General features: G+C 53.9%; 8 protein-coding genes across 8 annotated transcripts; 5 read left to right on the forward strand and 3 right to left on the reverse strand.

The window, feature by feature from the left end:
* Positions 1-137: 137 nt before the first annotated feature.
* On the forward strand, positions 138-415 carry POSPLADRAFT_1142882 (hypothetical protein; the record flags this gene model as incomplete). Its single annotated transcript, XM_024485484.1, has 2 exons — positions 138-326; positions 386-415. The coding sequence occupies 2 exons, from the start codon at positions 138-140 to the stop codon at positions 413-415; spliced, it is 219 nt and encodes a 72-aa protein (XP_024339130.1).
* A 389-nt stretch (positions 416-804) lies between these two features.
* Positions 805-1,907, reverse strand: POSPLADRAFT_1056928 (hypothetical protein; the record flags this gene model as incomplete). The annotated part of the gene is made up of 2 exons (XM_024480848.1): positions 805-1,723; positions 1,777-1,907. 2 exons carry the CDS (start codon positions 1,905-1,907, stop codon positions 805-807), a joined length of 1,050 nt encoding a protein of 349 aa, XP_024339131.1.
* Positions 1,908-2,438: 531 nt separating this feature from the next.
* POSPLADRAFT_1046699 (hypothetical protein) lies at positions 2,439-3,615 on the forward strand (the record flags this gene model as incomplete). The annotated part of the gene is made up of 4 exons (XM_024479100.1): positions 2,439-2,511; positions 2,705-2,974; positions 3,040-3,415; positions 3,489-3,615. 4 exons carry the CDS (start codon positions 2,439-2,441, stop codon positions 3,613-3,615), a joined length of 846 nt encoding a protein of 281 aa, XP_024339132.1.
* A 1,656-nt stretch (positions 3,616-5,271) lies between these two features.
* On the reverse strand, positions 5,272-6,242 carry POSPLADRAFT_1115549 (hypothetical protein; the record flags this gene model as incomplete). The annotated part of the gene is made up of 4 exons (XM_024483452.1): positions 5,272-5,432; positions 5,480-5,549; positions 5,604-5,995; positions 6,044-6,242. Coding segments are annotated over 4 exons (822 nt in total), but the record flags the coding sequence as incomplete, so codon positions are not given.
* A 1,386-nt stretch (positions 6,243-7,628) lies between these two features.
* POSPLADRAFT_1046694 (hypothetical protein) lies at positions 7,629-8,486 on the forward strand (the record flags this gene model as incomplete). Its single annotated transcript, XM_024479098.1, has 3 exons — positions 7,629-7,679; positions 7,729-8,414; positions 8,447-8,486. 3 exons carry the CDS (start codon positions 7,629-7,631, stop codon positions 8,484-8,486), a joined length of 777 nt encoding a protein of 258 aa, XP_024339134.1.
* Positions 8,487-9,341: 855 nt separating this feature from the next.
* POSPLADRAFT_1070213 (hypothetical protein) lies at positions 9,342-11,381 on the reverse strand. The gene is made up of 17 exons (XM_024482387.1): positions 11,323-11,381; positions 11,195-11,273; positions 11,128-11,141; positions 10,910-10,939; positions 10,832-10,859; positions 10,711-10,762; positions 10,545-10,658; positions 10,479-10,490; positions 10,318-10,357; positions 10,158-10,258; positions 10,045-10,104; positions 9,967-9,994; positions 9,854-9,911; positions 9,768-9,792; positions 9,615-9,714; positions 9,496-9,557; positions 9,342-9,442 (listed from the first exon to the last, which is right to left on the reverse strand). Exons 1-17 carry the CDS (start codon positions 11,344-11,346, stop codon positions 9,373-9,375), a joined length of 897 nt encoding a protein of 298 aa, XP_024339135.1. The 5' UTR covers positions 11,347-11,381; the 3' UTR covers positions 9,342-9,372.
* A 1,505-nt stretch (positions 11,382-12,886) lies between these two features.
* POSPLADRAFT_1046695 (hypothetical protein) lies at positions 12,887-14,208 on the forward strand (the record flags this gene model as incomplete). The annotated part of the gene is made up of 6 exons (XM_024479099.1): positions 12,887-13,118; positions 13,185-13,249; positions 13,311-13,586; positions 13,660-13,776; positions 13,852-14,148; positions 14,203-14,208. 6 exons carry the CDS (start codon positions 12,887-12,889, stop codon positions 14,206-14,208), a joined length of 993 nt encoding a protein of 330 aa, XP_024339136.1.
* Positions 14,209-16,022: 1,814 nt separating this feature from the next.
* On the forward strand, positions 16,023-16,996 carry POSPLADRAFT_1056933 (hypothetical protein; the record flags this gene model as incomplete). Its single annotated transcript, XM_024480849.1, has 6 exons — positions 16,023-16,078; positions 16,127-16,285; positions 16,342-16,467; positions 16,524-16,700; positions 16,753-16,833; positions 16,885-16,996. 6 exons carry the CDS (start codon positions 16,023-16,025, stop codon positions 16,994-16,996), a joined length of 711 nt encoding a protein of 236 aa, XP_024339137.1.
* Positions 16,997-20,391: the final 3,395 nt, after the last annotated feature.

Genomic DNA, 20,391 nt, shown 5'->3' on the forward strand with positions numbered 1-20,391 from the left:
GGAGCTGAGAGATGAAGGCCATAAAAGGTGCGCCGCCTGCGACCGCTCTCAGGAATCTGGAACTCGGCGTGACGCAGCGCGGGCGCAGGAGTGCTTCTCACTTGGTTCGTACCGCAATCCCGATTACGGGTGCATGCATGGCGTGTGCGCAGGGGCTGACGGCGTGTCCGTGGTGCGATGATGGCCCGCGCAGCGACTCTGCTGTGAAGCAGATCCTGCTCACCATGAACGAGAAGCAGAGCTTCATCATCGAGGACCTGGACGACCACCATGTGGTCATCAAGGCGGACGAGGAATGGCGTGTCAGGCGAGAGCTGGAGGATGAGGTGCGTGCCCGTCTTGCTCCCGCTGCGAACGTGTGGCTGAGGCTGAAGCTTCGCCTCAGCTGGAGAAGAATACGTACAATCAGGAGTGAGTTGCTCTGAAGACAGGTTTAGACATGGTGTCTACTGTATACTAGCACGGTCCAATTCATGTCCATTCCACCAAGATCGCGAGCAGTGCCATCCGTGTTGAAAGGTAGCGTGCCCTGGATGTTGCCTGCTATTTCTTACCACTCGACTCGTGGTATCGACGACGGATCAGAGCGCGCCGTCGTGCATATATTGACATGTTCAAACGACCTTGTTCGTTGTTTTCCAGCTAGCACATCTCGGCCATTCGATATCCAGCGACCATGCCGAGCGTACTGCACGCCATTCCTTTCACACCGTCCCATGCAGCTCCAAGTGTGTCACAACGACCTCATTCTACAGCTCTATATCTTACATGGAGCATTACTGTCAGCCAGTCTAGCTCGTGGACTCAGTAGCATGGGGCATCCTTCAGCTTTTGTACAACTTCATCCAGTGTGCGTCTCGCCCATTCCACCTTATCCTCGTGTACCCCCCCACCATCCCGAGCCGCTTGCACCACGACCATCAACGCGAGGAAGAGCGTGTACCAGAGCCTCTTCGTCTTCTGGCGTGCAAACACGATCGGTGACCCACCGTACCCCTCCGTCAACGCGGCGCTCGGGTCCAGGAAGAGCGTCTCGAGCAGCGGGTCGCCCCACAGCGCGTGCGAGAACGACAGGAACGCCGTGACCGGCACCTCCGCGTCCTCCGCCGCCTCCACATCCACATCCACGAGGATCGCGTCCGCGTCGCCCGCAAACGACACCAGCGACGGCACCTCGCAGTCGTCGAACAGAAAGGCCCCGATCGCGCGCGCGAGGCAGCGCCGCACGTCTGCGTACGCGAGCGGCACCCCGCGCACGGCCGCGGCGTCGAGCAGGCCCTCGAGCAGCCCTGTGAACGCCTCCTGCCAGCTGAAGAGCGCGTCCTGGGCCTGCGCGGGCAGCCCGAACCAGTCGTTCTGCACGGCGTGCAGCTGGCGCAGGAGCCCGCCCGCGCGCAGGTCGAGCAGGAGCGCCTGGCGCGCGGAGAGCGCGCCCTGTGCGCGGGCAAGAGAGAGAGGGATGCCGCGTGGGCGCGAGAGGAGGAGGTACGGGAAGGGCGCGAGGGCGAGGGTGGTGTCGAGGGCGAGGGCGGCGGGATGCGGGATGCTGGTCTGGGCGGCGAGCAGCTGGAGGAGGGCGTGCTCGGCTGCGAGGGAGTTGGGTGCGTACGGCGGGGACTCGGACACGAGGGTCGACGCGGACGCGGACGGGGGAGAGGCCTTGAGGGTGTAGGCCGTGCCGTCCGCGAGGATGACGTCGTATGTCTTGGTGGTCGTGATTGTGCTACACGGCTCGCGTTCATCAGGTCGCCTGCGACGTGCTGAGGGGACGCTTACCTGTATCCTGTGCTCGTGGACTGTTCGAGCGCCGTGATGGGCGCTGAATGCTTGCCGTGGTGTTGCAGGATGCGCTCGACCTGCTCGCGGGTCACGTCGAGGCGCGGGATTTCCTGTACGTCCGCCTGCATTTCTGTCCGGAATTAGACTGCTCCCTCCGGATAATGGCTCTGGGAAAGCAGCTCGGTCACTGGCAGTCTGCAGAGCAGAGAGATATCCCACGCGGATCTTATCCGCGCTGATGTCGATCTTATCGCGCCTTGCAAGCGAATTTGACTGTGAATTTGACCGTCTCTTGTTCGCTCGGTGGCGGCGCTCCTCGAGCATCCACCACTCGCTTCGCCACTCCGGTATGCCGTGCATCGCCGCGTGTGCAGCACCGCCACGATGATCCGTGCATATCTGATTCCCCTCCCTTCTCCCACCACATGAATCAAGGACGCAACAGCCAGGCAAAGCGTCGAAGATTGCCATCGCCGACGGCAGCCTGCATTTGACGACGCGCGGCACGACAAAGCGCTGTTTCTGAGCCGAGCGTCCAGGTCGACCGCCACCACCACTCGACGTCAGAGCTGACGTCGTCCTGATTGGAGCCCGATCTCCAGGGATATGAGTCCGGGCGCAGGCCTGCAGCAATGGCCTTGACACTCACCTGATCCGCCATGTCGCTCTTCCCACTCGTCTCGCCCATCAGGAACACGAACAAATTGATACGCAGCTCGGCTTTAGGGGTACGTCACCCCAAGATATTGCTGTCCATGGAGATCCCTCATCGGATCGTCTGACTTCCAGCGACCCCCTCGGAACCCCCCGCTCAACCGCACCCTCCACATCGCACGCCCCCCGCGTTCTCTGGCGCCCGCAGCAAAGCGCCCTGCAGCGCCCTCGACCGTCAAGGCCGAGCTGCTCTACTACTCCCCGCCCCCAGACGGCTCGCCCCCGTACACCCTCATCAACGCGGACGCGGCCGGGCGCACGGGAAACTGGGTGCCCGAGCCCAACGATGTCGAGATCCACGACGTCCGCGGGGACGAGGCCGCCTTCACGCTCGACACCGCCGGCTTCCAGTTCTTCGCGGGCGCCCCCGACCACACGTCGTTCACCGACGACGCCGACATCCGCGCCAAGTACTACTCCGAGAGCATCGCGCTGCTCAAGCTCCTGACGGGCGCGCGCCGCGTCGTGCCCTTCGACCACAGTGCGTACCCTTTCCTTTCCCTTCCCTGACCCGAGCCTCTACCGCAGCTCCTCACATCGCACCAGCCGTCCGCCGGCGCCGCCCCGGCGAGCGCGACGACGCCCCCGACAGGCGCCAGCCCGTGCCCCAGGTGCACATCGACCAGACCGCCGCGTCCGCCGCCGCGCGTATGCACCGGCACCTGCCCCCCGCGGACGTGCCCGCACTCCTGCGGCGGCGCTTCCAGATCCTGAATCTCTGGCGGCCGCTCGGGCACCCCGCGCGCGACTGGCCACTCGCGCTGTGCGACTTCCGCAGCGTCGACCGCGCGCGGGACGTCGTGCCCATTACGCTGCGGTACCCGGACCACAATGGGGAGACGTACGGCGTGCGGTTCGCGCCGGGGCACCGCTGGTGGTACATGCGCGGGATGCGGCCCGACGAGTTCGTGTTGATTAAGTGGTGAGCGGCGCTTCCGCTTCCCCTCGCATCGTGCGCGCGCGTGGACGCGCTCAGCTCATGCGGTGCACCGCAGCTTCGACTCGCAGGATGACGGGCAGACGGCGGTCTTCACGCCCCACACGGCTTTCGACGACCCGACAACGCCAGAAGGCGCCCCGTTCAGGGAGTCCGTCGAGCTCAGAATGCTGGTTATTTACTAGCCGTCGACGTGCTTGACAGTAGCATTGCGCATAGAGAGACACGTAAAGGTACGAGGCTTCGACTCTCAACGTTGTGGGAGGGTCTTCGCCAGATGACCTTCGAGGATGGTCGAAAGGTTGTAGTGACTGATGAGGCTAGCTAGAAAACCAATATAAAAGACAAAGGATGGCCGCTATGTCTGACTATATGCACGATGAGTCGACGAACGGAAACTAGGAACGACAACGATCGATGTACGCGATGCTTCACCCGATGTGAAAGCTCGAATATGCGTGCCCGAATGGCAACGCCCGAACGTACAAGTCCCGAAGCGGGTCCGGGTGACTATGCGCATATGTTCACGCCTCTAACCTTCTGCAGAACTTAACACTTACCTGGCGCTTGAGTAGCTTCGGTCGCCAATTGGTTCGAGTTATGAGAGGAGATGATGGGGGTTTGTGCGAGAGAAGGAAGATGCGTTTCTCGACATCGACGTCGGCTTATAAGAGTACACAGAAGCCCTAACAGGAGTGACATCATACCCTGTCTGCGATGACGCGCACAACAACAAGTGATCGAAACCAAGTCCAAAACAGAGTAACACTTTCTACATTAGGATGGAAACCCCGTCCCGGACACAGGCAAGCGAGACTCGACGTCTCCGGATCGAGTTCACGATTGTCAATGTCTCGGCTTCTCAAAGGTGTATGTCCCCGACGCGTCATATTTACGCTCGCGACCGGCACCCTCGACCAGCCTACGACAGCCGCTTTCTCTCCCCATCGACGCGGTCATTGCAAGCCTTAGAGTTGTCAAAACAGGAAGAGTAGAAGAAACGAAAAGAAACCGAACCGAATCATTCCATCGATGATATTCTTCTCGCTTCAGCGCGCTTTCCTCCACCACCACGTCACTTGTTGACCACGCTTCGAGTAAGATTGGGCATGGCGTCAATGGGCGGCGTGTAAACACACTGGACCTGGGACTGTTGCAGCAAAACTAAAACCAATAACAATGCGTAGACCCTCCCCTCGCAGATTGTATTTTGGAGCAAGGCGGGCCAGAAGCCCGCGGCAGGGGTCGGCATCGATGCAGAGACGGCGGCGGGTGACCAACCAGAGATAAGCTACCGAATGACTATCGTGAGGCAGACATCTGGCACAGTCCTCTGGACATCTCGCCGCCATAGTCAGTGGTGGACGACTCGATATCCATCCCGTTCACAAGGAACTCGCGTCAAACATGTCTGTCGCGACGACTTATGGTAAGATTGAGGAAAATAATTGCATCGTGTGGTGCAGAGTTCGCCACTGCCTGCCACTGCATTGCGAGCGGAAGCAGAGTGCGACGGGGGAGACCTCAACGCACGCACGAACTTCAGTCAACGAGACATTGGCGTGGATCACCATATATGGCTGCGCGAACGACCTCTGGGGGATGAGGGCATGTCACCCCGAGGTGGAGGTGCCGAACGCCGCTATGCGCCGTGCCGCCTATCTGCAGCTTTTGCGAGGGAGGTCTACAGCTTGGGTTTTGCTGTAAGCGTTGAACGTACCTAATAATCACGTTGGCCGGCGCGGGTGGGGGGGGTGGGGGGGTGGGGATGGCATAAAAAGCATCTCCCACAGGTGCACAATATGAGTGCGGCATGTACAGAGATTCTCGTGTGCACCTTCTGCAACCAGGAAGAGTATGAACGCGACGACATGTGAGACGAAGAAGACTATGGCAAGGGAGAAGGATAGAACATCAACACATACGAGCGCAACGACACCCCAGATGTAGCGCGGTTGCTCTATATGCCGAGTGAACTTCCCCAAGATTGTCCAGCGGTAGACTATCGCAAATGTGAGCGCGGACACGTCGAGAACAAGTAACACCGACTGTATCCTATGGCATGGACGTTGGCCGCTATCACAAGCAGTCTTCCCGTGAAGCGATGGATGTAGTTTATCTGCAATAATTTGTCAGTGCAACGAAGATGAAGCTAGAGGTATTCTGGACTTACATGGTCCCACCCGATCCCGATGAGCATACTGATGATGTTGTTCTTCGTAGCCAGGACGACCACGAACGGGATCTGTGAGACTGCCACATACGCAGCACGTATTTGGTTGGTGAATAAGCTGTCCCTGTACAAGCCAGCGAACAGGAGCAGCCCGAAATAAAATGTCAGAAGCATTGTACCGCCAAGATGGATTCTGCCGAGGAACCGGATACGCAGAAATGCGGTGGTCGTCCTGAGTACTGTGGGCCACGCGCGAATGTGTTGCGGGACGAAAGCATTAGTGCGCTGCTCCAATTTACCAGAGTGTGCCCTTTCCACAAGGTCGGCGAATGACTCGCTCGTCTTCATCAAACTAGGACTAGAAGCGACCGTCCTAGCCACGGGATTTCTTGCTGGAGATCATGTTATATGAGGACAATGCGAAATGTGGTTACACTTACATAGGAAGTGTCCGCCGCCTCTCTCGTCGGGACTCAGTAGGCGAGCAAAATAGCGCGGGGACTGAAGCAGAGTGCAAATGGCAATAAAGCAGAGTATAAAGACGTCGACCCAAAAGACAACGTTGGCACTCTCCGCTTTTGGCACAGCCGAATGTTGGAGAGCATCGAGGCTAGTTTCTCTGCCGCTGGCAGGGTCCATGATAAGTGTAGATTCAATCATGAGAGGTCGTGAAAGTATGGTTCGTTAATGTCGTGAGTTGGAAACACAGCAGGAGATGAGATGAAGTAACATCATCCCGGGGACTCGGAGGAGATACCATTGTCAGCCCCTCCGATCTGGAACATGGGCTCAGAGTCTTGCCCAGCGGTACCAAGGTAGGTTCTAAATAAGATTGAAAGACGGCTCCAGATGAATAGACATCGGGGTATTCCATGGCATTCACTATGTTATGCTCACCCGTGTGCTTAGTGCAGAGCGGTGTATACGGTCGCGGTAGAGCCGTTCTCGGCGCGTGTGATTGGCGCGGTCACGTGATGAACGGCCAGGCAGGGCGTCTCACTTTCTTGTCTGATCCCAACGTCTCGCAGTAGTGCGTGCACCGCTGGCAGCAAGCACAATCATTTGCTTACTTACGCTGTACTCTCTTTCCTATGCCGAAAACGAACGTAGATAATCAGCGTTCTTCCAATTTGACCTACCCGCTGTGAAGTGTGCTGGGTCAATATGTGACCGATGCGCCAATGGGTCCACGTCGATTACCACCGCACAGCTGCTCGATGAAACTGTCTGCTACGCGTAGTATGTATTTCTTTGCATGTATGTGCAGCCCTTTCTGACGACGGTGCAAGTAGGCGTCCCGGTTCCGAGCTAATGGGGACAAAGTCACTGACAACATTGTGTCCCGTGCCGATCCTTCTTCCCACATGCAGCAGTGCATAATAAGACGCCGTTGTGAGTATCGCAGCCTTTGGCTCCCGATTGAGCTACCTGAAGTACTTGGGAACTGAATAATGCTCTGTCAAACTTAATTTAGATGTACAGCTTTCAAGCGCTTGCGGCGTTGATCACCGCGACCAAGTTCTGGTGCCTAATTACGACCTTCAGTTCACACTGCTCTACAGCTCTACAGTGAACGAGACAGTATGCTGCTGTCCTTCCCCCTTGATATCTCTCTGTATGTACTCTCATTCCTCTCCATAAGTGATTTGCGCTCGCTCCTGCTAGCATCTCGCGGCGCACGTTCTCTCATTAATGAGAATGAACAGACCATATATCATCAGGCGGCCATCTTGCACCATCTCGTGTCACCGGAGGCTTCATTTGAAGATATAAAATTGAGAGAATCCAAAAGGGCTGGGCGATGTGGAGACCTGAAAGGAGTTGTGTATGTTCTCAAATTGCGACTTGAGCGCTCAAGTTTCAGGTTAATCATATCGAGTAGGCAGGCGGTGGATGGTACTGGATAACAATTGGGCCGGGCGTGGATTCGTTCTGGAAGGAAGTTATAGGTCGCAGGATGGGATATTGGGCTTTCAAATCAATTCAGAGCAGCAGACAACGCTGTCCTTATCGCGCGGTGGCGGGATGACGGTGCATGCGATGGAGGACAACCGCATGCTTTGGAGGTTTAGTCCAGTACGTGATGAGACTCGCGCAGAAGGTAGAAGATGCTAATCCATCTTAGGGCTACTTATCCCGTAGCAAGTGCGGGCTGTCTGAGGGCTTTCTCGCGTTTCCCAGCAGACACCGAGGCATAGAGATCTGGCGGCGCGCCTCAGACGTCTCCGTCGACACCCCATTACATAGTGATGAAGATGCCATTTCGACACCCATCAAGCTACCACGTATTGCGGCGGCGCTTGAGTTCCAGTTTGAAGAGGCACGATCCACGGCCGCAGAATTCCCGCTCAGACGCTCCGAGGAAGACCTGCGTGGAAGATACACACCACACGCATTCATCAGTGCACTGCATGTCGGTGTCGTGCGGATGTTCCGACTGCGGTTCCCTGTGCTTGTGCTAATGAACTCGCAAGATGATGACGCGTTGCTTTTGTTCGACGTCCGGGATGGCACACTCATACACCGGATCTCGATTTCATTTATCGACACCGGCCGCATCGTCGGCGCTCCACCGAACTTTGCTCTTGCGTCGATCTTGGAACGTGTTGTCATGGATCTCGATGTGACGGAGAGCTACATCTCCGTATGCTTGTACTCGGCCATCGTGAATGTACCTCGCTGTGAGGTGAAGCCTAGTACAGGGAATGCTTCTAAGACGACGAGAATTCTAGTGCATGCAGAAGGCAGGCCGCCACAGTTATACCAAGAGGTCCGGATGCAGTTGGTGAAATTACCTGACGTCAGCCGTTCGTGGGTGGCACCAGAGACGAGACATCTCACAGGAGTGAGCGTGGCTTGGGTGACCGGTGCGGATGCCCTTGAAGAAATGGAGGTCGCACCTCCCCGGGAAGGACTGCTCTCAGGCGACCCTCGTGCATTTTACTCTCCTTTCATAGCAGGTGGGTTCATGTTGCGTTACATTATGCAACGCAGCGCTGACGCTTCTCAGCACGGTTCTCGCCCGACGGAAGGCACCTGGCCGCGATCAACGCCTTTGGTCTGTTGTACCTTGTCCCCAACTTCACGCGTGTCGGCCACGAAGTTGTATCCTTCTCCGACATAGTGAGGCACGTATACTTCGGACAGCCGTTAGGGCATATCGTTTGGAATGGGCAACCAAATCGACTTGTTGTACAGGCGGTGAGGGCTCACTCATCTGTGATTTTACTGTCGCTGACTTCGACGCTAGACCCCCTGTGAGACCTTCATCGTCAACGCCAACCTAGCGTACCATTCTCTGGATGGCGATAGAGACTATCAAGGAGGTACAGCAGGGCAATAATCTATTTGTTTCGTCAGATTCGCACCTAGTTTCTGATAGACGGCGGTCTCATGGAACTCTGTGACATTACTACCCACCAAATTGAAGCTCTGTTTCATGGCACTAGGTTATCGCGCCCCGCTTAGCGCGTAAAGGAACAGAGCGCAGAACAGTCGTCCGATACCGCACGTGGACATATTATACATGCAATTCCTGATCGATGCCTAAGTATGCTTTAGTCCGTCAGGACAGAGCAACAAATAAGCCGTATCCTGGGCTGCAGGATGGAACCCCTAACCTGAGGTCAGTATCGCATACTGAGATTGACCCTCCACTGATGTGTTCCTCAAATAAAACCACTGTAGAGGCAGGTGTATATAATTTATCTGAGCCTCAGGAGCTAGGATCCACAACATCCTATGTACGTATCGCAACTAACCCAGCATCTCATGCGTTGTCATTAGCAACCGACATGGATGTCTCCACCAAAATCCCTTTGCAGCCATTGTCGACATGACTAGAGCAGATGATGAGCAGAATACCCATTTCGCCAAATAAATGGATACAAACGAGGGGTGCACGTTTGAGTCCAAAGGTGTCATGAGGCTATCGTCCTTGGAACTAGGAGGTGTCTAGACGTGAACTTATCAGAAATCAGGTAGTACCAGACAGCAACTTCATGTAATTACCCCTGGGCGGAATCGGATACTAAGAGGCACTATGTTGGATGCGCTTGGAAGGTCGCTGGATACCGTGTATTTACCTTGCATCTCGCGCCGAGCTAGTAAGCTGCGTGCGAAGGTTACTAGATTCAGTGAACAAAAACAGGAATATGAACGCACTTAGCGAGGAGAGAGAGAAAGTACACTGTTTATAATTAGACAAGTTGGAGATCATAATACCGATAACGTTAAAGCGTTGTACCAACCTCCACCAGCGGAGTAACTGAGGAATACGTGCGCGAAATTGAACCCCAACGCCGCGAACTGCCTCATAATGTAAGTCATGCTCAGAAAGTCATTTAAAAGACCGTATCCTCACTGAAGAGAACTCTATTGTGACAATGACGCTGCAATTGCACATAAGTAGAAGCCGAGTTCCGTAGAGAATGAGACGTGCCTAGTGAGCGAACCAGTGCTGATGATATAGAACAACAGCTTCTTCACGAGGATATCAGTCCTGCAACGTTGCTTGTTCATTGAAGACACAACTACGTCTCTCTTTCAACACACCTCGTGACCGGAGACCTATGTTTCATCAGGTACATGACTTGCAGACCGGCGATGAGGAGATCGCATGCGGCAGAGCAAGCAAGCCAAGCAACACATATCCACTTAGAGAAATAGTAGGTCAGCATCTACAAGGAAGGATCATAATGCCGGGAAGGCTTACAGTGACAGCACGAAATTTGTCGAATTCCACCAGGGTGGCACTACACATCTGGTTAGCCGCATCTTATGACAACATGCACAGCTCACGTGTAGATCATGGTTCCTTTCGCATAATCAATATTTCACGATGGCGAAAGGTTTTATTGCATAATATTGACTCACCTAAGCCAAAGGCTACCGACAGGTGTCGTAAGATAAGAAGAAACAGACAACGCAACAAGCACATACCAAGCTGACCGAATGCTGGCAACAGCTTCAAAAACGGATATAGTTAAGAAAGTGGATGAAGAATGGCCACACCGTAGCTCACAATAGAAATGAGGAAAACGAAACTCCTGCTCACTGACCAGCAGATTTAAGGAACGCATCTCGGGGCATGAATCAAATCACGTACGTAAAAACACGCGTCTCGCGTAGTAGATCTGGACGCAGAAGGCAGAGATTACCTGTCAAGTAACAGTGACACAACAAGTTTGACTGATATGTCGACTTGTAGAGCGAAGGTAAACACATACAGAGAGCCCGATAAACATCGACCATTCCCTGCAAGTATGCTTGTTAACAAAGTCAAGCAGAAGGAGGTTTCAAGTCACCAATTGGCAGATCCAAGATTGTCCAGAATACTGAAGGATGTTATGAGATAGTAGTAATCCATTTTTGTGATTATGATCCTGGTAGATTCGGTGAGTCGATATTTCAATCAAATAATACACACATACAAGTTCAGTATTTGTAGACACCTGGCGAGGGGGGAGCGGGGGCGGGGAAGACCATTCAGCCTTCACAGTGGCTCAGAAGATACTCCACGTACAACAAGAATCCGACCTGAAAGAACTAGGTATCAGAATGGCTGATACCACAGTGAATCTGACGCTCACTAGGGACTTGGTCAACCACGGATCTTTGGGAAAGGCCATATAATACTGGTAAGCAAAGACGCATAAGAGCCCAACGACCCTGCGCGAGCGTCAGTTACGCATAGTCAGGACAGTCACATTGTACCGACCAGCCCGTTACAACAGTTCCACATAGAGTGGCTCCAAAAATCTTGTCTATTTCGTTCATGATGTCGCAAGATGCTGGGTTCAGATATGCTAGTGCGGTCACAACGTCTGCGAAGTCAAGGCTCGACTTATGAGTATAAACTTGTGGGGTTTTAAGGAGCAGAAGCCAGCAGATAATCACATCAGGGGGTCCATTGAGTTATTGCAGCGAACCAGTGTTCATCAGCTGGCGCTTCTGAGGAGGCACAAGGTAGTGGCACAACAATCGCGGGAAAGAGCATGAGGAGCCAAAGTCCGCAGTTACTATCGTGATAGATCTTGTGTGGGAGACGCGATAGCTGTCCCTCAAGATACCCATCCTAGCATGAACCCCGAAGGCCTGAATGATGACAGCCGGCGCCACTGCCAGCTAAGGTTTTTACGTCACGCGCTAAGTAATGCGGACCAGTTGCATATCAAGCATGTGACAACTTGACAAGTTAACAGACCGACATACTCAATATAAGCATCCACAATTGCAAATAGGCACCTGCCAAACAAGGACCGACAAAGCTGATCCGCCTGTCACGGAAATTGTCCCGGATTAATGGATGCTTCCCGCGGGGGTCTGGACGCGAATGCAGAATAGAATCGAACCCCTCCAGCCCAGATCGAGCATTGCAGACGTTATTTCCGGGCTCCGCTCGTCTCTCGTTGGCTCAAATACAATCATTCTGCTTACCTCATCCGTTCCCGCCCTCGTTAATCACTTGTTGGCAACCTGATCGTGATGACTGGTAACGGCCGCCCTCCAGGCGCCTTTCTTCTGCCAAAAGGCACGGACCGACACAGCGGGTCTGTTTCAAAGTCTGGTTTGCATCTGCAAACCGTCTAAATCCTGCGGGAAGGCATCCAATATTGGAATTTCAATTATCATCATCTGCTTGTTCTGAACCAGGAACATCCTTCGCAATTACGCTCTGATACACGACTATAGCTCTATATCATGATTCTTCCTTCCGAAACATCGCAGACATCATGAGAATTACATATTGGACAATTTCTGCCGTAAGACGTAACGCGCCACTTTCTATAATCAAACTCATGTCGAGTCTTCTTCAGAATGGAGGCTTTGCACCTCGGCGTAGTTTGACCATAGATATCTATCATCATTGCCCATGGTCTACTATGGCCATCATCGAAGACCACCCTGGGACGAAGGAGAGTTGCGGCTTCATGCTGTAGAAGTTGTCTCTAGGATCACTAATGCCGCATTCACTCAACGTGTACGACCGACCGCTTCAACCTCCACCAGTTCATCATTGCTTGGTCAACACATGTTCGCATCTCATTGCTCACGATCAAGTGTTTAATTAAACACATCGATATACTCCCACTTACACAAATCAACAAGAAGCCCGAGTCAGCGGCCCTCACGGTAAGCGAAGGACCCCTCAGCACTCCCCCCATCGAACGCACCTCCTGCTCACTCTATCCACACCGTGAGTCCCGACCGCCATGGGTGCTCTTGTGTCATACATATTCAAACCTCGTTCGCGCTCGCAGACTGTCAGATCCTCAAACACCATGTCGTCTCCCGAGTCCGCTCCCTGGGTCCTCGTTACAGGCATCAATGGCCATCTCGCGAGCGCAACTGCCTTCCGTCTCCTTGAGAGCGGGTATCGGGTGCGCGGGACCGTGCGCGCCCTCACGCGCGCTCAGCACATCCAAAGGGTGTTTTCCAACTACGGCAGCAGACTTCAAGTCGTGGAGGTCCCCGATGTCGCAGCACCCAATGCGTACGCTTCCGCCATGAAGGGTCAGGCAGTCTCGATGTCCCTTGTGACCCTGCGTGATCGTAGCCACTGACCCCTCGCTGGAACAGGTGTCCTTGCAGTCATCAACGTCGCATCCCCAGTCAACATGGATGCCAAATCGCCCGAGGAGCATGTAAGTGGATTTCGATGCGGATTTGTGTACATGTCAGTTCTGATACAGGCCGTGTGTACAGTATGTGCCTGCGGTCGACGGCGCACTGAATGTCCTCCGTAGCGCTCAAGCCGAGCCCAGCGTGCAGCATGTGTGCATGATGGGCTCGATCGTGTCGGTGATCATGACGGCAAAGGACGCCACGAAAGAGGTGATCACGACAGACGACTGGAATGTCATCTCAGACGAGCTGGCCTACAAACTGGACCCGTCGGACCCGTCGCGAGGATTTCACATTTACACGGGCAGCAAGATTCGCGCGGAGAAGGCCGCATGGGAGTTCATGAAGACCGAGAAGGTGCGGCAGGGCCGATGACCATCGCATCTGGTGACGCTCTGTGCGGACTGACACCAAACCTGTGCGCTTGCAGCCCCGCTTCACGCTGAGCACCGTGCTCCCTGCACCTGCGTATGGCCCCGTTCACAACGCGGTGTACGGACCGCCGCGTCCTGACGTCTCGCTCGGTCGCTTGTACGACTACCTGGCCGTCCCGCCGCGAGTCGATGGATCCTGCACGGTCGTGAACTGTGAGTGACCGGATGCTTGGCCACGGCGCGTGCAGGCCGACGCTCACGCCAACCTCACAGTTCCGTTTGTCCACGTGTACGATGTAGCGGATCTCTGCGTGCGGTCGATTACGGACGTGGATGCACACGGACAGCGCCTCATCGCGTTTGGTGGGAGGGTGTCGCTCGCGCAGATCGCAGACATCCTGCGGAAGGCATACCCCGAGCGTCCTGTGCCGCCCAACAGGGCAGACGCGCCATGCCTGGCGTTCCCGGACAACGAGGTGATCAGGTGGGATACGTCTGTGCCGACGAAGGTGCTGGGCGGGAAGTGGCGCTCGCTAGAGGATGCTGTACTGACCTGTGCTCATGATCTTGTGGAGAAGGAGCAGGGCGGGTGGGACAAGGACTAGAAGCTGTAGCCGCGTGGCCCCGTGGTGTAATCTTGTTGTAATTGTAATACCAGTCATTCTGTACGTCTTCTGGGTCTGCGCGAGCGCGTTTCACTGTAACATGACCTGTGTGACTCATATATCACAGGCGCGCCTAGGCTACGAAACAGGACTTAACCCAGCTAAATCAGAGATGTTAAAGTTCGCCCGAGACCTGAAGGTGAATCTGGAATCGCTTCCTAATTTACCGTAAATTAGCAGTCCGTCTATTGAGGGGACAGATTAACAGGTGTAATTGACGGCTAATTAACCCACGGGCGTCTACATGCTAATTAACGTTAATTAACAGCCTAAAGCGGTAAATCTCAACATTGTCCGTCAATTACCACGTATCCCAGGTCCTCCGCGCGAATTTCGACTGAGCTCGCGATGTTCGCTGACATCACATGTTCCTGACCTTCTCTCTGGGAGACCGCACTATTAGCTACAATGTCCCGCAGGAATCTAGCAGTCAGATCAACACACTTGTCGGCGAGGAATACCCCCAGATAAACCTAGGTGAACACCTATGTTTCCGACCCTAGGTGAATTACCGGTAAATCTACCCGTAATTAACCGGTAGATCTAGTCGCTGTTAATTAAGGTCACCAGATTCACCGCGCCCTACTGAGGCGAGAACGATCAACGCATAAAGAACGTACAGAGCGTCTCGGGCAAAGTCTGCGAGGTACTACAAACAACGCCAAATACGATGGCATACGCTCGTCACAATCCCAAGTTCCAACAAGAGCCAGCATCGTCAATGATCCCTGCAAAGCATCTGCATCATGCGGACTCTGCCGGCCTCGGAGCTTATTCATCAGCTACGTAGAACAGATGGTGTTCGATAACCACGAACAGTCACCGCCAGAACGCATGTTAGAAAACTCACGCCGAAGTCATGGGGTCAGAAAACACAGTGATATATATCTTTGCAATTTGCAAGCTTCTTGGTGACCTCTTCCGATGGATGCTACAGATAAGAACACTCCGCTGAAGACGGCCGGAAGTCTTGGCATGCGAAGCAGAGATATGAGGTTTCACGCCGGCGCCGTTGCTCGGTATCACTAACAGCGTGGAAACTGAACGCACACAACGACACACGGGCGGCATCATAGGTCCCTCGATGATGGCTCTTCTAGCTTCTGGCTGTTCGTGTAACTTCGACGCTCACGATTCCATTCTACATCATAATTCCGGAGACGATTCTGCGGCCGAGATCGCATGTGCCACTTAGAGTGAACTTAATATCTGATCACAGCATGCAACCGTTATACCTTACCAGGCTTGAGCGGTTCTGACGGTGGTCGGCCGCTTTGGTGACAGTCGCTTATTTGACTGAGCTGAGGTACGTTGTGTCACTTGTTGGTTTTTTTCTTGAAAAAGAGTTGTCTTGGCTGGTTCTCCAATTACCCATGTGCATTCCAGCTCCCTGGCTCCCAGATCCAACCACGCAGCTTGTGTGATATCTATTTGAAAAGGTTAGCTGGCGTCTCAACACCATCGCCTCAATTCGAATGTTCTGTCAGACGTTTCGTGCCTTCGTATGACACATGTGCGCATTTTCCGCATGTTATCGTCCGGAGCTGGGATGGTGACATGACTGTGTATCAGGGTGTGAGAGCGAGCTGACCCAGTGTGCAACGTAATAGTTGCTGCATTCGACCCAGTGGCTTCAGCGGTTTCGCTGCATTCAACTACTCATCTGACGGGTGTATGGCGCTTCGCGCCCTCCCCCCAGCCATATATACACACTCGTACCAGACGTTGTTTTTATTCCCATGCACGCTCGCAACATGTCTCACGACAAACAGTTCACTTTGTATTCGCACCCGACAGGGCCGAATGGATGGTGAGTTACGAATACTATCTATCTGGTTCGTCGCCTGATCTGCTGCAGGAAAACTGCCTTCATCCTGACTGAGTTGGGACTCTCATACGAGACCATTTATCTGGATTTCATGACGGGCGAACACAAAGCACCTGAATACACCAAGTACAATCCTAACGGAAGAGTCCCAGCTCTCATTGATCATAGCAACAGCGACTTCGTAGTCTGGTAAGGTCCACAAGATACTATTGATGACCGCTTCTTAATGATGTAAACTGCTTCAGGGAGTCCAACGCTATTGCGATCTACCTAGTCGACAAATACGATACGGATCATAGGGTTTCTGCCTCTTCGTTGGAGAGTAGGATTCAACAGCTGCAATGGCTATTTTTTCAGGCATCAGGACAAGGGTCAAGACCTGTGTTAACTTATCATATAGCTGTATTCTGACCATATCCACCTCTAGCCCTTATTTCGGACAAGGGGTCTGGTTCCGCCTCTATCACCCCGAAAAGCTCCCCAGCGCCATAGAACGATATCAGAAAGAGGTGGTTCGTGTTCTGAGTGTTTTGGAAAGTGTCTTGTCACAACAGGAGTGGTTGGTGGAGGGCAAGTGTACTGTCGCTGACCTCTCCTTTATAACGTAAGTATATAACAGGGTGAAAGCCAAAGTCTGCTCATTCGCCATGTCTCAGCTGGAATAACTCCATTGCAACGGTCATCATGAAAGGTTACGAAAGCTTCGACCTCGAGAACGATTTTCCCGCTGTTCACGCGTATGTTTCATGCGCACCTGTAGTCCTTCGTGTACGCTGATATCTCCGCAGGTGGCACAAGAGATTGTTGTCTAGAGATGCGGTTATTCAAGTCCTAGACGTTCAAGAGAGAGAGGCGCAGAAGCATCCCTTACTGCACAAATTACTGCATGGTGAAGTCTGACCTTCTATAGTGTAACATTCGAGATAGTCGAAATCTCTACGACCTATTCACATTGTATATGTTGGCATTGTCAATTCATGCTCGCTTGTCGAATACCATGGGTATACTGTTGGCGCACGGCAATCCGTGCGTCGTCCGGCTCGTTCCTGTGTCTCTGATAGTACCTGTACCATGCGCCGCGCCATACTGCGTGATGCGCCTCACCTCCCGTTACGATTACCCGCCGCCGTTTGTTCCTGTGCGTAGTACTTGTCCCGTTGTAGAACATTCCGCCGTACCTTTTTGCTTGGCGCATCTCCTTCGTTATAGCCCACACCAGTCGTCCCGCACCCTCAGTCTTGCCTGCTATACGAGCGCGCACTGAGGCCTGTTGTTCGTACTTACAGTCCGAACACACAACGCACTCGCGCCTGTTGTGTAACGGCACGTTACAATGTGCCATGGTCTACGTAGCTGCACAACGGACTCTCTAGATATTAACGGCCTTTGCTCGAACGTAGTACAAGTTCTGACTCACCCTTTCGGAATATGCCGCGCTGTCTCGGACTCAGCTGTAGGTACTTAGATTGGTTCGAACTTCTCCTGTATCTCTTTGTCGAGCCAACGCCAGTATTCGGGCCTCCGCCCCTGTTGTTCGCGAACCCTTCGGTCCTCTCTCGTCGTAACGGCCTTCGCTCTTCGACTCGCCCGTTACAGTTTGGCTCGACCACCAAAACCCTCAAGTACACTAGTATTCTCGTAGCGAGCCACGTAGTGACTCACTTAACCCCTATCGTAAATTTTCATTTCTACTCTACAGTTGCACAGAAGTGCCCCTCACTACTTACATTATGTCAAACTATGCTCAAGGTCTCGACGGCGGCTGGGGCGATGCTGATGGCACCCAGCCACAAGATCCGAACACAACGGCATCGAACACCATGCCGCAGGCCCAGGTTCAAACCCCACCGGGCGACGCACCAAGCGACGCACAGGCTATGCGCGTCCTGTTCGAGGCCGTCGCTGCGCTAGGTCAGCATGCAGGCGGTTTTGCGACAAATCAAGATCGCCATGGCTCTGCAATCCAAGCGCTTACGCAGCAAATTGAACAACTTACCCAATTCGTCTCGAACATCCCACAAGCGGCCCCACGCTCTGGCACATCGCGAAGCGCTATCAAGTCGCGTGAACCACGCATGTTCAATGGGAAGGCCTCGGAGGTGGTCCCGTTCCTGCGCGAAATTCGCGCGTACATCATGCTCCAGCACCTCTCTGTCAAACAAGAGAAGGGTCTCCTTTTCTCTATGTACCTGAGCGATGGCTCGCCTGTCGCGTGGTATAATTCCCTTGAGCATCGGTCTCCGCACCTCCTGCGGGACTGGACACTGCTGCAGCGCGAGTTTCGGACTCGGTTTGATCCGAACCTTGTTCGCACCAGCCGTAGGAAGCTGGAAGCGCTCAAGCAGACTGGCTCAGCGGCCAATTATGCTAATCAATTCCAGGAGTTGTTGGCTCACCTCAATCTCACTGACTTCACACAGATAACTTATTTTGATCACGGCCTGAAGCCCGTGCTCAAGCATGTCCTTGTCAATGTTGGAACAAGGGTGCGAACGGCGCGGGGCGCGTTTGTCCACGGGCGTAGCGATGCCCGTAAGGGACAATCGCGTGCGGTACATACATCGCGCACGGTCGTCATATACTACGATAGGGGCCTCCGGCCCTCGGCTACTCGCGCACCCGAGCTTTCGAGCTCGTTCCTGACCACGCGGGTCAGCGCGTTTCAACAGTCAATACCGATCGTCCGCAAAACCTCAATGACTGGATACCGACGGTGACGGTCACCGACAATCGACTCCACAACCTCGAATGCGAGCAGAAGGACACTGCGAAACCTAAGCCTTCTGGCTCACGTTCCAGCCACCCGTTCACTCCCCAAGTGCATGCGGGTTCGTCTACTGCCACCACCTCATCATTGACCGGCGTGGACGTCATCCCCATGGAAATCGATGCCATTCAGCGCGGTCCAATCACGGCAGCTGAAAAGGAGTGTCGTCGCAAAGAGGGACTCTGCTTCTACTGTGGAGGCTCCCACAAGATCCACGACTGCCCAAACTAGTATTGTCCACGGCCGGGCTTTGAGGCCCAAGCCGGCCGGGCCCAGCCCGGCCGAGCCGCCAAAAGCCCGGCCCAAGCCCTCCTAAAGGGCCCGGGGCTTTTGGGCGTCTATAATTAGTATGCAGAACATACCATAGGCCAAATTAATTCACTGTCTACTAGGAATTTTGGTGGTCACCACTGCTGTATCGCCATCACTGACCGTTTCTGAGACCAAATACAAGGTCGAGAATCAATCACCCATGACGAACACATTGTGTCGTGTGGTGCTCAAGGGTCTGATATCGAATGTCAGTATTTCTGCAAGATCATTACACCTATACAACAGTCTACTCACAATATCATAACACCCATAGTAAGCCTCACTAGCGTCCGGCTTTTTGGACAAGTTAAGCGCTAGCCTACACACCAGTAAGGTGAGTCCGGCATGAGCTCAACTACCGTGTCGAACACCACAACCATGTCACAAGTTGACATGGCACCTAGCTGTTTTTTAATTTTTCCTTTTTGCGGGCTTGAACCCGCGACTGTCACGAGTTGGTATGGCGTCTAGCCGTTTTTTAATTTTTCCTTTTCGCGGGCTCGAACCCGCGACCTCTGTACTACATGCCTGATATGGACGCATCACTATCTACTGTACGATTAGATTAGATGGGTGGCAGTGCACGGCACAGCTCGGGCTCCGCTGACACAGCCTCTCTGACTCACCAGCCCCCGGGGCTGCGTCAGCATGCTGCGCACGGACCAGCTGTGCACGGACCAGTGCGCACAGCCTCCCCTAAACTTCCCCTGTATATAAGCCGGCCTCTGCTGCCCTAGGGACCTCAGTTTCGACCTCTTGTCCCTAGGTCAGTAAGCATCCCTTGTATTCCTTTTCTTACTTCACTAATATATTATTATCTTGTCCCTAGCCTTAGGTTTGAGCGCTGCTCACCATCGCTTCGGTGAGACCCAGTCGAACACCCCCAGCTTTTAGGTTTTCCCCTGTTGCTTGACCTCAAGTTGCGACATTAGGTCGAAACTCCCCATAGCTGCCGGCGTTCCCCGAAACTTCCACATTCACTTCCTACAGGTCGGGTGGTGCGCACCCTCACTATACCTTACGATACGTAGATAGCCTACCATACATCGCCAACACTAGAGGAACGAACTCTTCGGTACCTGCACTTCAGTGGGCTGTCGCGACTTGAGGTCAAGCAACTTGTGGAAAACCTAAAAGCGTGGGGGCGTCCGACTGATTCTCACTGAACCGATGGTGAGCGATGCTCAAACCTAAGGCTAGGGACAAGATAATATAT

Source organism: Postia placenta (genome assembly GCF_002117355.1).
Source record: "Postia placenta MAD-698-R-SB12 unplaced genomic scaffold POSPLAscaffold_7, whole genome shotgun sequence".
In the NCBI taxonomy this organism is placed as follows: Eukaryota; Fungi; Basidiomycota; class Agaricomycetes; order Polyporales; family Adustoporiaceae; genus Rhodonia; species Rhodonia placenta.